At 44.2% G+C, this 17,259-nt stretch overlaps 1 protein-coding gene across 3 annotated transcripts in view; it reads left to right on the top strand.

Moving 5' to 3' along the window:
- TMOD1 (tropomodulin 1) overlaps positions 1-15,272 on the top strand; it is a 51,314-nt gene extending 36,042 nt beyond the window's left edge. For all 3 annotated transcript variants that reach the window (XM_063129072.1, XM_063129069.1, XM_063129071.1), the window contains 5 exons: positions 1,191-1,318; positions 1,846-1,953; positions 3,318-3,461; positions 7,313-7,457; positions 13,575-15,272. In XM_063129072.1, coding sequence (XP_062985142.1) covers positions 1,191-1,318; positions 1,846-1,953; positions 3,318-3,461; positions 7,313-7,457; positions 13,575-13,639 — 590 coding nt within the window. In that variant the 3' untranslated portion in view covers positions 13,640-15,272. The remainder of the gene's footprint in view (positions 1-1,190; positions 1,319-1,845; positions 1,954-3,317; positions 3,462-7,312; positions 7,458-13,574) is intronic.
- The last annotated feature ends 1,987 nt before the right edge of the window (positions 15,273-17,259 follow it).

The raw sequence follows: 17,259 nt of genomic DNA, 5'->3' as shown, positions 1-17,259 counted from the left end.
TGCATTTGTATGGGGCTTGGGGAAGCAGTTGCAATTAGAAATATAGGATAAAAATGAACAGTGAGCAAGGTGCAATATCATTAAAGAGAGAACTGTAAGGATGTTGGAGAAATTTGAATTTCTGTGAATTTGATCCACAGATTCCGTTGCATGGATTCCCCAGACTTGCAGACCTTTACTTATTTGTTTGTTTATCACTTTCCAAATTGAATATTAATTTAGTCATATGAAAATACAAAAGTTACTGGAAAATACATTAATATGTTTTTTTAAAAATGCACATTTTATACATGTCTGAACTCTCATCAGCTTCCGCTGTGTAGCACTCTCTTTTCTTTGTAGCACTCTGTGTAGCGCTCTGTGTAGCACTTTGTAGCACTCTGTGTAGCACTCTCCCTTTTCTTTGTTTGGTACACTGAATGTACCCTGAACTAAGAAAAATATGCAAAATGTTACGTGCCAGCAAAAGCTGCGTAAATTGCAGCAGGCCATTTACACAATTCTGTACTTTTCCAAAGTGGAGCATGGGGAATCCAGTTTCAGCAATGAGCTGACAATGGAACAAAAGATGCTGACAGTGCATGACATACAGATGGAATCGAGTAAATGAAACCTGTACATCCCTAGACAGTCCCTGTCTTTTCAGAAATGATCCTATACAGCCAAAGATAGATTGAGGCGCCTGTGCCTGTTCCATGTGATTCCTTAAAGGTGGTTTTTTGGGGGGTCGTCATTAGGTGAGGATGAGAAACTTCTTTTGAGAGCAAGCTCAGTCTTACATAATTTGGTTGTATAGAACCTAACCTGTCCTGTGTGATTTCAAATCCAATATTATAGTCAAATTTCTCCTTTTATTCCACAAATCAAATGAAAGCTACCGGAACTGGTGTTATTGCCAAGGATCAGGAGCTGCAGGACTCAAACCACAAGCCTAAGAGTCGGGTACCAGCTCCTTACACATCGCACCACCCGGGCAACTGATCAGAGGGAGAGGAACTGTCAGCCCATGGCCATAGCTAGACCTAAGGTTTGTCCCTGGATCGTCCAGGGGTCAAACCTGTTCATCTAGGTGACACACGGGATCCAGTGCTCAGGCAGAGGCGAACCCTGGATGATCCCAGGATAAACCTTAGGTCTAGCTGTGGCCCATATCTCTTTGATTTCCCATCACACTAACTCTTTTCCTGCAGGTATAATTAAGCCCACGCAGTATAAATCAATTCCCGATGAACCCAATTCAACCGATGTAGAAGAAACCTTGGAGCGGGTGAAAAACAATGATCCGGAACTTGAGGAAGTCAATCTCAATAATATTAAGGTATGGATTCCTTCCTAGCTTGAGCTTGCATTGAGTAGCAAGAGAAAACATGCTTGTAAAGAATGTGACTGAGCAAGAGCATAAGAGCGGGACTTGAACAGGAGAAGGTCCTGTGGATTGTGCTCATAGTTTAGGCCTGGTCTACACAGGCAGGACAATAAAGTGGTAGGATAGACGGCACCACTTCAATTGGCTGGTAAGGGATCACATTTTTTGATGTGGGGAGAAATTACATTTGCAGTGGAAAATCAGCAGGTGTGAAAAGGGCTAAAGCATTTCAAGGGAAAGGTGGATTTGGGGAGACTGTGGCCATAGCTAGACCTGAGGTTTATCCCTGGATCGTCCAGGGGTCAAACCTGTTCATCTAGGTGACACACAGGGGATCCAGTGCTCAGGCAGGGGCGAACCCTGGATGATCCCAGGATAAACCTTAGGTCTAGCTGTGGCCTGTGTGTTCCTTGGAGTGTTTAGCTGTGCCACAACACCACAGAGCACAGAGCCATTATCTGCATGTTTCTCTTTGGAAGGACATTCCCATACCAACTTTAAAAGCCTACGCAGAAGCTCTGAAGAACAACAGCTATGTGAAAAAGTTCAGCATCGTGGGAACAAGAAGCAATGACCCCGTCGCTTATGTAAGTGTCAGACAGCTTACTCCAGCTAATCTTCTCTGGGAAGCTTTTAATGGGACTGTCTCCTTTAAAGATGACCCCTGCGGGAAGGAAGAAGTGTCAAAAGGGCAAGTCTTGTGCAAAGGGATTCTCTCTTTCATGACTGGAAATAAGGTGTTGGCCCCTATCCTAAGCACATGATTCCTGGAAGTAAAGTCACATTGAAATCGATGTGACTTGCCATATTTGTGGTTGAAAGAGAAAAAGGGAACGGAGGGGTGGGGTGCACGAAAGGCAAAAGCAGGTATCTTCTTGCACATCTTAAGGACATAGATAGAGTAGGTGAAATAATCTGAGTTGAAATAAATTATCTCGGTGTTTTATATGCCTTATGGGCTCTGCAACTAATGTGTCCAAATCTAGTTGTGAGTTCACTGTGGCTGTAGATGTACATCTTTATCTTGCACATTGAATTGTTTCATTCCTAAGTATTGCAAACTGAGTGGAGAAAGCTTGCTAATACAAATACAAATAAATACCATCATCTAAAAACGACACAATTTAAAAAGTGTTCATGTACAAATACACAAAATCTCCCCCTGTTCACAGTCTAGAATGAACATTACAAAAGCAGCCCACAACATTTGGCTGTAAGCAGTGTCCAAAATGATGCGCATCATTTTGTTTGAATTGCATCTTGAATTCTAGCAGCCCGCAGGGTGTCCTGTCTTAGCCAGTCCAAGCCCATGAGGGCTTTCCTCTCTCTCCTGTCTTTCCTCTCTCATCTCACACTATTGCCCCGCTCATGCTCTTCGCTCCTCTGATGCCATGTTTCTCACCTGCCCAAGGGTCTCTACTTCCCTTGCTCGGCTTCGTCCATTTTCTTCCGCTGCCCCTTACGCCTGGAACGCTCTTCCAGAACATTTGCGAACTACAAGTTCAATCGCAGTTTTTAAAGCTCAGCTAAAAACTTTTATTTTTTCTAAAGCTTTTAAAACTTGATTTTGATCTGACTTTTATACTGTTAGTTTACTCTACCCTGTGCCTGTTTGGTGCATTCTCTTCCCCTTCTTATTGTTTTATTATGTTTTTATTAGAATGTAAGCCTATGCGGCAGGGTTTTGCTATTTTATTGTTTTACTCTGTACAGCACCATGTACACTGATGGTGCTATATAAATAAATAAATAAATAAATAAATAAATAATGAGGCATGGTGGGGCCCAGAGAAAGTGGAGCTGCCCAGCAGAACGCAGCTAGAAGATCAGACTATCATGCCTAGTGTCCTGTCTCCAACAGGGTCAAGCCAGGCGCTTTGGGGAAAGCCACAAATGACTAGGGAAAAAGTAATAATATCACTTTGTAATAGTTTTCTCTCCATCCACCAAGGCACTGGCAGAAATGTTAAAAGTCAACGGTGTATTGAAGAGCCTAAATGTGGAATCAAATTTCATTTCCGGATCAGGAATTCTGGCCCTGATAGAAGCGCTGCAGCACAACACGACACTGATTGAGCTCAAAATTGACAACCAGGTAACTTAAAACCCATTTCGGTTCTCTTACACAGACATGCACAAGACAAAAATAAATGAAAAGTTATTTATGCTTTATGTTCAGAAGAGGGGAATTAACTTGAAAAAGAAATGTTTGCATAGAAGAATTAAACGAAGTGATGTGTATTTCATAGGTTGGATGCTACTGCTCAGGTTTGGTATGAATTGAATTATTCAGGTGAAGACAGACAATGGGCCAGTTCACATGACACAACAAACAACCAGGAGTTATTTAACCACTGTGGGTTATACCAGCATTGATAACAAGGGCACACGTTGCTTATTTCATACCCTGCTTTGGACTTAACCTAGCCACAATCTTTGCCTTTAATCTACTACACATTGGGCTGTTCATATGACACAACAGGCCACCATGACTTATTTAACCCACAGTGGGGCTGCGGGACATGTGGGTCACGTGCAGCCCTGCAAAACAGAAAAGGCAGGGCCCTAATAAAAACTCAACAAAAACACACAAGGTACAAGAGACCTTACAGAACTGTACTTGATCAATATATTATATAAAAGAAATACAGTTAAAGAAGATTGTGAACGTAAATATAAACAAATAAGGCACAATTGAGAATGCACACCAAATTTCAGAGGAGGTAAGTATTCCAATACATACACACTATATCAGACATATCGGTCAATTTCAATACATATACATCATTTCAAACATATAATTATTATAACAAACATATCAGTTCAGTGGACCCATTGTATTACCATTTCAATTAAAAATGGTCTTCCTCAGGAGCTAAATAAACCAGTCTTTATAATAGATAACAAACTATGAAAACTGATGTAATAAGAAAGTTTTTTCACTTAAAAACTGGTGTGCAGCCTGCATTTTGAAAATACAGTATACATTACAAAATATACAAAATATTCGAGATTTGTCGTGTCATGCGAAACTGGTGAGTGTGGGTTGTGCGAGGGTTAAACAACCCATATGAGGGTAGTTTAACCTTCACATAACCCACACTCGCTGAGATCACACAGCACGACAACTGGCACTCGGGGGTTGAATATGCAAAGTGGTGCCTGTAGGCACCGCGGCTTATTGTGGGTTAAATAACCCAACATTACTGTATGAACTAGGTCAATATAAAAAGGAACCTCACAGCATGACCCTGGGCCATAGGATGAGCCCAGCTTCCTCCCAGCTTTAAAATGGACACGACACATGGGCACACCTGCAAATCAAGCCACTAGCTCAGCTGTTGGTCTTGTAGCTCCTGCTGTGCTTCAGGCAGGCTGTTTGCTTTTAAAATTATGATGGTGATGAAGAAGTGCAGCATGAATGTTCATACAGTGGCCCATTAATTCATTGCCTCTTCTGTTGGATTGCTTGTTTTTTAAAGTGCAAAACAAGGATGGGAAAGTTTTGGGTGACTTCACAGGGGGCAGCCAGCCCACAGTACTCCCAAATTGCAGAACCACTTTTTCCCCAGCATTCATCCTTGGAAAGGAATTATGTTAACTAGGGAGGTCGTAGGCTCTCCCACACTAGAGGCATTCAAGAGGCAGCTGGACAGCCATCTGTCAGGGATGCTTTAGGGTGGATTCCTGCACTGAGCAGGGGGTTGGACTCGATGGCCTTATAGGCCCCTTCCAACTCTGCTATTCTATGATCCTATGTCTGTCAGACTGAACACAACCTCGGGACTTCCAGATCAGCTTGACACATTGTTTTAACTGTTTTAACTGCTTTTACTGCTTTTAAATTATATATTGTTTTAACTTGGATCATGGTTTAATTTGTTTTTAACTGTGCATATTTATTGTTTTATACTGCAAGTTTTTATCTGTACGCCACCCTGAGATCTTAATGATTTAGGGCGGGATATAAATGTTTTAAATAAATAAATAATACTGTAAAAACATATTCACCCTTTGGCCTACATTAAAAACATATTCACCCTTTGGCCTAATCCATTAAAAGCTGCACTTGGGAGGATTGTGCTGCCTCACCCGGAGCAACTCTTTGTTACCGTCACTTGGTTCACATGGGGCTATCCATGGACACCACGGGTGGGTAACTGTGGCGTTACACCCCACAAGTCAGTTCCCAAATGTATGTCTGCAGTTTGTAAGTCTGGGTTTTTTAGAATGTTGGCCTGAGTGGGCGGAGTTAGAATGTCTTGGGAGGGGGAGGAGTGATATATAAGGGAAGGACGGAGGGGATTGAGGGAGACTTTTAGGTACTCTTAGAGTTTTTAGCTCTCTGTGTTTAGAGTACTTGGGTCTGGAGAAATTTGAGGTTCAATGTAGAGAGTGGTGGTCTTTGGAGTGTGGTGTGCACATAGTTGATGTATATTAATCAATACAGATAATAAAGAAAGCTCAAGAGTGATTGTGTGAGAGAAAGGAAAGCGTGTATGTGAATGGGTGAAAGGATTGGATGAAAGGTTTCAAAAAGGTTTTTAAATGTTTTATTTGAAACAAAGCTTGTGAACTTTTAAAAATATTTTTTAATCATTTTGTTTTAACAACCACAAAAATCCCACGTGTCTGTTTGGCATTTAACATCTGAAGTTTACTCATTTAACACCCACTCTGTCAATAATTCCCTTCAGCACATATAACTCACAGTGTATTATTTTATATATTGAAATCCTTCTCTATTTAAACCCCTTTCTCCACATAGTTTGGAGGAAGGTGGTTTTTATCCCTCGCCTCAGGCGTATCAAGCGGTGGTGCTTGGCTTGAGCAGGGAGTAGCCGCGGCCAGGCCTGGTGTTCAGAGCCGGTGTCGTGGCAGTAACCCTTGAGATGGTTTGGATGCGAAAAGTGAGGCAAGCTCTGGGGTTGGTAAAAACAAATCTTACCTTTAATGAAAATATATATATTTTCATTAAAGGTAAGGGTTTTTGTACCAACATGAGAGCTTGTCTCACTTTGCACATCTGTATTGTGGTGTGTCGTCCCCCCCTTTGCTCCTTGAGATGGTTTGGCCTACCACTAGCAGCCATTCCAGCAGGCTGTGCTGAAGGAACTGTGAGGGGGAAATAGGGCCATTCCACCGGGAAAAGGAGGAAACGGAGGCCAGGGACTCGGTGGTGGTGGGGGAGCGCTGCGGCCCGTCCGTCGCTTTTCCCAGCTACTCACACGTAAGTGTGGTGGCCAGGAAAAGCGGCGGACCAGTCCACACACATGTGGTCACGGCCTCAGCCCAACCTGAGGCTGGGACCCTGGGAAGAACCGCGCTATAGGCAGTTCTGGTTCGAGCCCTGGCTGAGGCTGGGATCCCTGTGCATCATTTGGACGCACAAGGACGAGCACGGGCCATGCACTGCGCTAACCCCTGGTCTAGCAAGGCCCTTAGTTACATGTTTGATCAGACAGACAGGCCAAGATTGATTCTATGAAAACAGTGCAAAACAAGCAGGTTCTGTGTGTCTGTTGGTAGGAGGGAATAAATAGTGGGGGTGTCAGGGCGGGCGAGCTCGAAAACAGGCAAAAGATGGGAGCAGAGTAAAATACTGAGTCTGTAGGCTGCCCATAAGAGGTGCGCTCTTGCACAGATAGGTTGCGGGTGGAAAAGGTGATTAAGCGGGTGTGCAAACATAGGAGCTGTCTTGACGAGGGCGCATTGGTGTCTCGATCCCTCAAACCCCCGCACTTGTGCTCCTTCGAGTTGTCCTTATCTGGGGACCTGCTCTTACATTAGCATTGAAAAGAAAAGATAGCAGTAAATTCAGGTTTGCTGTCAATATGTGGAAAAGCTCGGTTACTCTAATATCAGGAACAAGTAGATGGAGAGAAGTAAAAAAACTGAAATAACTGAAGGCGTCCCTGGGCTAACATGATTTTTCTTTATTAAAAGAGCCAGCTCCTGGGCAACAAGGTGGAAATGGAGATTGCAAGCATGTTAGAGAAAAATACGTCTCTCTTGAAGTTTGGGTACCACTTCACTCAGCAAGGCCCCAGGCTGCGTGCGTCAAATGCCATGATGAACAACAACGACCTTGGTGAGTTACTTTCTCCAACTGATCGACTGCGCTGCTCTCTGCTTGATTTTCTTGCATCCTTAGAAGCAGCATTTCCCAGAAAGGAGTGTTGGTGTACTGTCTCTCCAGCTGGCAGAAGAGGTTCCTTGTATCTTTTGCAGCTTGGTTGATTTAACATGTCCAATATTTTAGGGGGGTGGTGGGTTTTTTGGGGGGGGGCATTGTGTGTGGATGTTATTTGTTTGTTTGGCTTTGAGAACGTGAGTTTTCCAAATTTATGGCAAGGATCAGCATGCCAAAAGGAGGGAGGCGACAGGGGAGCATGACCTGAGGCACGAGAGAACAAGAGACAGCTATAGTATAGAGCAGCCTTCCCCAACATGGAAGGCATGCTGGCTGGGGGTAATGGGAGTTGTAGTCCAACACATCTGGAGGGCACCACGTTGGGGAAGGCTGGTATACATATTTCTGGCTAGGGCTCTGCCAAAAAAATCCCGTTTTGATTTTGGGCAAGAAATTGGTTGTTTTGGAATATGTGGAGAAGTAGACGTTGTTCCAGCAAAATGTTTTCATTGTGAAAAGTATTAGAAATCCTGTTGGATGTTGTTATTTCCCTTAGCTGTTAATGCTTCAGTGCCCGAAAGGCAGGGCCTGTTTTCATGAAGTTGCCATAAGTATCCCCAAAGAAGCCATCTTACTTCACGTTCAGCTCTATATGAACACAGGAAGCTGCCGCATACTGCTTCTAACCATTGGCCCACCTGAGCTGCTATTGTCCACTCTGAATGGCAGAAGCTCTCCAGGGTCTCAGGAAGATACCTTGCTCTGCCTACTGTGGGAGAGGGCCTTTTCAGTGGTGGCCCCCCAATTATGGAATAATCCCCCGATGAGGCTCGCCTGGCACCAACATTGTTATCTTTTCAGCGCCAGGTCAAGACCTTTCTCTTCTCCCAGGCATTTAACAGCATTTAACGACATATGCTAAGTTTGTTTGTTTTTTAACAGCCCCCAGAACTGTTGTTGTTTAAAATGGATACTGTTTTATACTGTTGTTTTTATATTTTTGATGGTTTTAAATTTTGTATACTTCTTAATGGTCACTGTTTTTAACTTTTGTAAACCGCCCAGAGAGCTTCGGCTATGGGGCGGTATATACATTAAATTAAATAGTGTGGTCGTTTAAAGAAAGATGCCAGAGATTGAATCTAAGACCACCTGCAATGAAAGCATATGCACCACAGACACAAAGCGTAGTCTTGAGGTATTATAGAATTGAGGATTAGCTGAGAGAGCACAGATTATCGAGCCTAGGCTAAAAGAACTGCTTTGCAAAACGTAATGTGTCCGTCCTATTTTATGTTGCACTTGTGGTGATGGAAGGCTTTGTCACGGATTGACAGAGGTGGTGTGAGAGCAGGGAACATTCCAGCAATATAGGGAACAAAGCTGCCAGCGACTGAAGAGTCACAGTCCAGGTTTTGTGTGAAGGAATAGTCAGTTTGGCTGGGAACTGCTCGGAGTTTACTTCCTTGGTTGCAAGAGCTCTACAGAAGATATCTGACTCAGTTCTCATTTGCAGCTCGTATACGTCGATGTGATGGCCTCTGGCATAACACCTCAGCCCTGGAACTGGAAGATGTATAAGTATAGATTCCCCTCCCCGCTCCCACTTCTTCTTGGCAATCACTTTTTTTCTTCCTGGGCTTGAATTAGCAATACCTTCTCACCGTGCCACTTGGTTTTGATTGTCTCTTTCTGTCTTCTGTTCATGGCTTTGCTGCAGATGTCTTTTATTCCTTAGAAATAGCTTCATTTCCCATTGGAAGAAAATATCTCTTGCCTTCACTGTAGCATAATTATGACTTATTCTTTCATCCTTTTCTTGCTCTTTTTCTCCCTTGACTGCTTATTTATTGGAATGGCTGAAAATAAACTCTTTGGCAAGACGATTAATGGAATAGAATATCAGGAAAAGGCAGTATGTGATTTGAGCTGGGGAGAAGCTGAGAATTTTAGTAGTTGTAAAATTTAGAGGGATTCGTTATAGGACGGGAAAATGTGGCCCTAAAGACGCTGGGCTGCAACTCCCATCATCCCTCACCATCAGCTATGCTGGCTAGAGCTGATGAGAGTTGCAGTCCAACAATATCTGGAGAGCCACACATTTCTAACTGCTGAATTACAGGGAGGTAAGAGTGTCTTTATAGGTGGGTTATAAATTGAATTAATAGTGATAATGATCATAATAAATGTTGGGATTGAATGGGCTTCTCTAAAAGAGTGATTTATTGCATGCTTGTGAATGGCCACTCACAGATGTTTTCGGGTCCATTACATGACTTTGCAAACAACCAGGACGTCTGCAGTATCCCCTGGAAATCCTGATATGAAAAGAACCACTTTTAATGTGGTAATAGCTGGGGGAAAGCGTGATCTTCTGCCTCTAGATGGCACTGTCTGAATAGAAGTGAAGGAAGGGGAAGTATTCAATTCAAAGCATATGATCACCCCTCTCCACCCATGTAATGCAGCCCATAACAATCTCACCAAAGAATCAGGAAACACAGCCCTGAGTAAGCAACATGATTTCCCCTTAATGTAGAGACGCTCAAAAAGGGCAAGCCCAGTCATTAGCAGCCTGTACTCTCCATAGTAGGGCAAAGGGAAAGAATGTCAAAGAAGTCAAGTCGCTTCCCCACCCCCCAGATGTATGTAAATGCTATGGGGGAGCGTCCCCTGAGTAGAAATGTCATGGCTGACTCCCCCTTTAGAACATTTCTAAAGAAAATGGTAGATAGCAGTGTTTATGAGCCAGCATTTGCTGCTGAATGGATGGCTGTGTACAGATTATTTTTTCAGAGGTCTTGAAAGTCATGGTAGGAGCCATTATTATGTGAATTATTTTATCCTGCAGCAATCTCTTTTGCAAGATGCAAAAACCTGATTGCTGCGGGATATGAATGACAAAGCCCATTTGACCAGCAACCAGAACAAGATAGTAAAAAGAAAGAAAGAAAGAAAGAAATCTGTACGTGTACTTTGTGCAATTGTAACTTTATCATATACCTTCCAAACCTCAGGTAAACTATTTTCCTTGCCCAACCGTAGAAATAATGAAGCTGATCTGAGAGCTCACACAGCACCGCTAACAGAACATAGAGCCAATTCCGACGTTAACATTTTGTTACCGGTGCCTTAAATATGCAAGTATGAAATTGGCTACAAAACCAGCAGAAGTGCCAGGCCTTGAGCCTGTGGTGGGGCCTGCACTGAAGACCTGAGGGGTGTCAAGTGCAAATTCTGTTTGTGCAACACCACCTAGCACTGGCCCAGGCGTGTAAATGCAGGGAGACCAACAAACACGCCTCTCAGCACTGGTAGGCCAGAGCAGGTCCTGTGATATACTCCAACAGGACACGGACACACCCCATAAAAACTTCCAGGCCAGCCTCGCTCACAGAGGTGAGCAACAAGGAGACTCTGCTATTTGTTGCTACGAGGGACTGCCGTCATTTTCAACTTGCCTTGCCTGCTAGCATCAAAGCAGGCATTGGGTCTGATACACAGATCTAAGTGTTCATTTTCGTCAGAAAAATTAAGAGACAAAACTGGCGGGTGTGTTTTGCAAAGAGCTGCCCCAAGAGTTCTGCAATATGTGTATGATGTCAAGTGAAGAGCCAGTGTGGTGTAGTGGCTAGAGCAGTAGTTCCCAAAGTGGGCGGTACTGCCCCCTTGGGGGCGGTGGGATTGCATAGGGGGCGCTAAGAGGTGGTCTAAGAGGCAAAGGGGCGGCAGGGGGATGCTCGAGGTGGTCTTTTCTGAGAAGCACCTCTCCAGAAGGTCTTAAAACCCAGGGACATTTTTATGGGAGAAGGTAGCTTGGTCCCAAGCCATATAGGGGAAGAACCCACACATGTATTAATACCGTTTAAGAAGAGCCCTTTTAACAGTGAATTGAAATGTTTCAAAAACACTAAAAAGCTAATGAAGAGACATAACCTGCTTGGCGTGCCCCGCCACGACGGCTGCAAAACAGAGGTGTTCGCTCCCTTTTCCCTTGGCAGGCCTGCAGTGGGTGTTTCCCATTTAAAGGGGCCGCGTACAGCATGGCCCCTTTTTCATTCTCAGCTCCTCCTCCGCCTGGCCGCCACCGCCGCTGCTCAGCCTGGGTGCCCAGACCAGCAGGATCCAGAGGAGCGCAGCCCCTTTAAATGGGAAGCACTCACCCCAGGCTTGCCGAGAGAGGGTGGAGAAACAGAGTGAATGCCTCTGTTTGCAGCCAGCGTGGTGGGGCACACCAAGCAGGGTATGTCTCTATTTTGAAACATTTCAATTCACCGTTAAAAAGACTCTTCTTAAATGGTATTAATACATGTGTGGATTGAGGAGGGTCTTGTTGGCAGCACGGCTCCGGACAACTCAGGCTGATGGAGCACCTCTCCCGGCATGACCCTACCCAAATATACTACGCTCATCGTCTAAGGCCCTCCTCAGAGTGCCTCCTCCTAGCAGAGGTTTGCAAAAAACGGAGATTTTTTTTTTTAAAGTTAGGATACTGCTGTGATTGACCTACTTTTTAAGCACATGCGTTCTCTTGCAGCAGCATTTTGGTCCCTCCGGGCGCTCCTTGGTGCGGGGCTTGCCGCTGCCGTTAACCCCTCCCCCCTCCCTCCCCGACCCCATTGGAATCCCAGGGGGCACTGGGCATGAATTTGCGGAACCAAGGGGGCGGTTACCCGAAAAAGTTTGGGAACCACTGGGCTAGAGTGTTGGACTGGGAGTCGGGAGATCCGGGTTCTAGTCCCCACTCAGCCATGGAAACCCACTGGGTGACTTTGGGCTGGTCACAGACTCTCAGCCCAGCCCACCTCACAGGGTGGTTGTTGTGAGGATAAAATGGAGAGAGGAGGATTATGTAGGCTGCCTTCGTTTCCTTGGAGGAAAAAAGGCGGGATATAAATGCAATAATAAAAAAATCTCTAGCAGGTGTCTAGCCAATTTCTCCTTACACACCTCTGAATTATTTTGCCAATACAGATTTAGGTCTTAGTGCAATAAAAAGGAGCCCTGTTTATTACACATCAGGCCGAAGGGGTGACAGTTTAAGCTATCTTTTGTGCCTTTTGCATCCATGTTTCTGGTTTAACTAGGATGACTCTCTCCCAAAGATTCTTGGAAATAGTTGTTCTATGAGGAACTTGTGAGAATATCTCATTAGCCATCTCTAGCCTTTTCACATCATTGGAAATAGTTTCTGATAAGGGTTTGGGGATGGGAGCCAGAACAATTAAAACAGACTAGAAACCAGTTTTGCCCGTAGTCTAATTCCAATGGTCTGTTAGGGCATGACCCCACTACAGACATAGGCTGCTCTTGTATACACATTTATCTGGGATTAAATCATGTAGAAGACAATAGAGCTTACTCCTGAGTAGACATGTGGCGAACCTCAAGCCTGGGGACCAGATCCGGCCCTCCTGAGCTCCCAGTCTCATCCTTCAGGGTTCTTCAGGCCCGTCCCTTTTCCCTCCAAATCACCAATCATTTCGTGGTTTCCTAGTTTTTCATTCAGTTTCTTCCCAATTCTAAAAATTTAAAATGTCTCTCCTAAGCCTTAGCTTTGGCCCTGGCTCCTTTTCCTTTGGCTCTACCCACCACTAGAATGTCCTTGCCTCCGAAATCTTTTCCAAAATTGAATTCAAATCTTGGGCTGAAAGATGTATAGAATTGCGCTGTTAAACTGGCTGAACACATCATTCCTAGAAGTCTGGGAATTGCTGTTTTGGTGCCGGGGTGGGTGGGTGGGAAGGAAAAGTTATCAAATAAAATTCTTAGCAGATTCTTGGGAGTGGAGAGGACAAGGTGGGGGAGAAGCCGTGGCAATTAACACAGTCCAAAACCAATATATGTTTTTAATGTATATGGGGCCTTAATTGAATTCCTTTCTTTAAAATTGCCATTGTGGTTTAGCCCCCCGTGGGGTGGAGGAAGCATTCAGAAGAGATTAGAGGGCTTATTATCCCAGAGGCTTTTTTTCTTCTGTGCGGTGGGTGTTGTATTTAGGATATCTATGGAAACTCCTGCTGAATAGCGACATAATGGCTGTTTCACCTCAACCGTATTTCTATTGCTTTTCAGTGAGGAAGAGAAGGCTTGCAGACTTGAATGGGCCTATCTTTCCCAAGTGCCGGACTGGGGTGTAGTTCTTGGCTGTGCAGGTGGTACCCATGAGCTTGCACTGGACGTCGAAGTTTTGCGGCAGAGCAACTGTGCAGTGAATTTGTGGTGCCTGTTTTCCATATGACATCCTTGCACACTAAAGATTTAAGCTAAATAGTGATAGTAGGCAAAGACCTTTATTATCAACGTGTGGATAATGACATCTTTTTTTTTTTTTAAAGAGTAATCCGAAATTTCAGCCCGTTAACGATAAGGTGCTAATTTTGGATTCCATCAAAATTCATCACAGCACAAAGATGGCTTTAACCTATAGTTAGACTGAAGCCTAATTTCGGTATAGGTTTTTTTTTTTTGGTGTGGTGTGATATGCATGAGTAGTTAACGACAACAACAAGATGTGATACTACTCTGCAAATGTAGCAGAAACGTTAAAAAAATACTTTATTTTTGACTTGATCTCAAGAATTAAAAAGAAGCTACTCGTTTTGACAGCATTTCTATCATCCCAACGTACATCATTAATTTAAGGACTTATGAATTGCAATCAGCTAGCAACATCCCCAGCCGAACATTTTTTACAGCACCTGTTATTCTTAAAGCATCTGCACGCCCACCCAACAGAAAGAATGTTAAGGCTACTCTTTTCCTAAGCACTAGTCATAAGAAAAAGACAGCTGCTGAATGGGATGTCAGCCATTCTTTTCTGCTGAAGAATTTAAGACCTTTAAAAAGTGGATTTGCACATGTACTCTTAAACCTTCTGATAATACACACAAGTCAGTTTCTAGCCTCTTTGTTCTTGCATTTTGTGTTAATGACGGCTTTTATTTGCTTTTTTACACTTCTCTTTTGTTTCAAGAATTGTCCTTATATCCCTGTTGTTGCAGATTTCTGAACAAACAAGTTTCTAATGGCACAGTTCCCTTCAATTAAGCAACTCTTTTGTGAAAAGCTGCATTGGGTCTGATGCCTGTAAGCTCTATCTGACCAAGGCCCCTTTGATTCAGTTAATTCTACCTACACAGAAGTAAATAGGATACAGCATTAAGGCCTGGCCAAGAGCCGTCGGTCATGAGGACTAGATGCCCTCACTACCCAAGGCCACCGCACTCCCCCAAAGTCCTCAGCTCACTGCAGAGGCTTGTGCGGAAGTGTGACCTTACACTTTGCACACATTGGTTGGGACCCTTGGAGGCAGTATTGCAAACCTTGTGCTGCCCTCAACCTTTCTAGCTGTCTGTGTGAATTTAAACGATGCCACCCTGAGGCAAGATGAGGATGCCATCTACCTGGGTGCAGTTTTGCCTGCTCCATTCAGTGTGACAATCTGCCCTCCCCACAAAGGAGGGCAAAAGAGAGCCAGGAAATCAACAGGAAAGGACGATTTGGTGTTGTGGGGCAGAAGTTGGTGAGCATCCTAAATGCTCATGCGATCTTTAGACCTTGCAGAGCTTGGCTCATAGCCAATGGATGTGACCCATCAAGTAAATGCTGCTGGCGCTACCCATACATATCATGGTGCCCTGTGCAACTTGTTAAAATGAATAGAGGGTGTATTGCACCAGTGCCTGATGGGCTGAACCCAGTCTTCTAATAGTATGCTGCTTATAAATTATGCCTTAATAAAGCATCCCATGTATGAATCTTGGCTGAGAATTCAGAGTTTCTTGGTTCAGAATTTTTATTTGTGGACGGAACCACAACCCTGGATCAGATGGAAGGCTGTTCAGAAATGAAGGAGAACTACCCTGTTCTGGGATGGCTAGTAGCTTTCTCATAGCCTAGATGTCCCTCTGGGAACTGCTGAAATAAGAAGCAGAATTGGAGTAAATATGGAAAAACATAATTTTGCACACAGCCTATGGAGAGAGTTGCAATTAGCACACAATTGCAACTGCAACAAATCTCTGGGCTCCTGGATCTGCAAATGGGAGGAGAGCCTGAGAATGAGCTGCCAGCTACTTCAGCGGCAGACTAGATATGGCAGACTTTACTTTGGGCTACAAGATTTGATGCATGGTTTGCATGGCATAACAAGAGGCTAGTAGCCATGCTTGGATTCTTCGAGTGAGAAAGAGCCAGTATCCATTCTACAACCGCTATAAATTATGCAAAAATAAGGATACTTTCTCTTTGCATAGTTTATTCCGCTGATCTTACTATTGTGTGTACATCTGCTGCTTCTCCATGGGGGAAGGTATGCAGGGTAGTGAAGCGTTATCCACAACCACTGGGAATCCTATTCAGCAACAACTCTAGGTTCTGAGATTTTCACAGACACTTCAAGTACCATAATCCCTTCAGCCTAGCACTGAGCTGCAATTAGCAAGTGGCATCTGTGTTGCCTTGGAAGAGCAAGCATGCCCTTGCATTGCCATCTTACTTAATTTCCACACACATGATAATAGGGATTTGGGGGGAACAATGTGTTGTTGCTAATAGACATTTCTGTTAGCTCAGGTTGCCCGATTTTAATTCCTGAGTACTACCTCTTGTTTGCACATTCTTTGGTCATCAAAGAAAACTGGGAAGAGGTGTCTAATGCCCCCTGTATGGACATATCCAGCACCACTGGGTGTTTCCAGAAAGAGGGCCCCTAGCACTAACCATTGGAAGTCATTGTGCAGCTATTCTGTCTTTTCTTAATGGATTTTCTGCGGTGAAAAAAAAAGACTGATGCAGCAGTGGGAAAACACAGACCGATGGTGAGTGGAAGATGTCTGGAAACCACCCCCAGTAAAATTCCATGAATGGGGCAAGGCAATAAAAGCCTCATCTGGAAGCATCTACTGTGAAGGCAAGCACCTGACCTTCTCGGCCCTGAGTTGTGTGTGTTGGAGGGGGGGGTGTTATCCATGTACTAAGCCACCATTTTCCAGTATCTTCTGGAAAGCATTCCAGACATCTGGGTTAGCCCCTCCCAACAGCAGGCAGGATCCAATAGCAATGATCCTTTCTAATGGGAGGGGCTTCCCAGCCCAACCCTGCACACTTAGGGAAGGGAGAGGCAGATGTGACGGCAACGGTTCACATAGGTGAATGCACCATATATTTTTTTGCCTCCGTAGTAAAGGAGCACCCTTGCTGGTGGCAAGCTGGAGTCAGAATTGCTGACTCCTCACAGAGTGAAGAACTCTGAAAAACACAGCTCTGAACGTTGCCAGCCTGATCTGTTAGAACCAGCGAAAAAGTAGACTGTCGTATGGAGGGCTCTACTGGCTAGCTCAAAGTACTTTCACCTCTTCTTAAACTACATTGTCTCTATCCTGAGAGTTGAAAGTTGTTTGAGATAGGCTTTGCATTGTCTTTTCCCCACCATTACCTCTGCATGAATTTGTTTACCAGAGATTAAAGATGACACACCACGAGCAGTGACACACACCCCTCATTCAAACCACCTCTGCTCTTTCCAGGGGGAAAACCCCCTCTAATCTCTATCCAGCTTTACATCTGTCTTCAACCTTAATGCCATACATTTTCCCCTCTTGCCAGGTTTCCACAGGACAACAAACCGATACATCAGCTGGGACTCTTTCTATTTGTATGCATATGTTTACAACTGGGGTTGCCAACAGAAGCTCCCTGAGATACAACCTCCCCCACCCCATCAGGGCAAAAGGGAGTAGGGGGTGAATGGCGCCTT

The sequence above is a fragment of the Elgaria multicarinata genome, chromosome 6 (assembly GCF_023053635.1).
Source record: "Elgaria multicarinata webbii isolate HBS135686 ecotype San Diego chromosome 6, rElgMul1.1.pri, whole genome shotgun sequence".
In the NCBI taxonomy this organism is placed as follows: Eukaryota; Metazoa; Chordata; class Lepidosauria; order Squamata; family Anguidae; genus Elgaria; species Elgaria multicarinata.
This window is presented reverse-complemented; position numbering and strand designations above follow the sequence as displayed.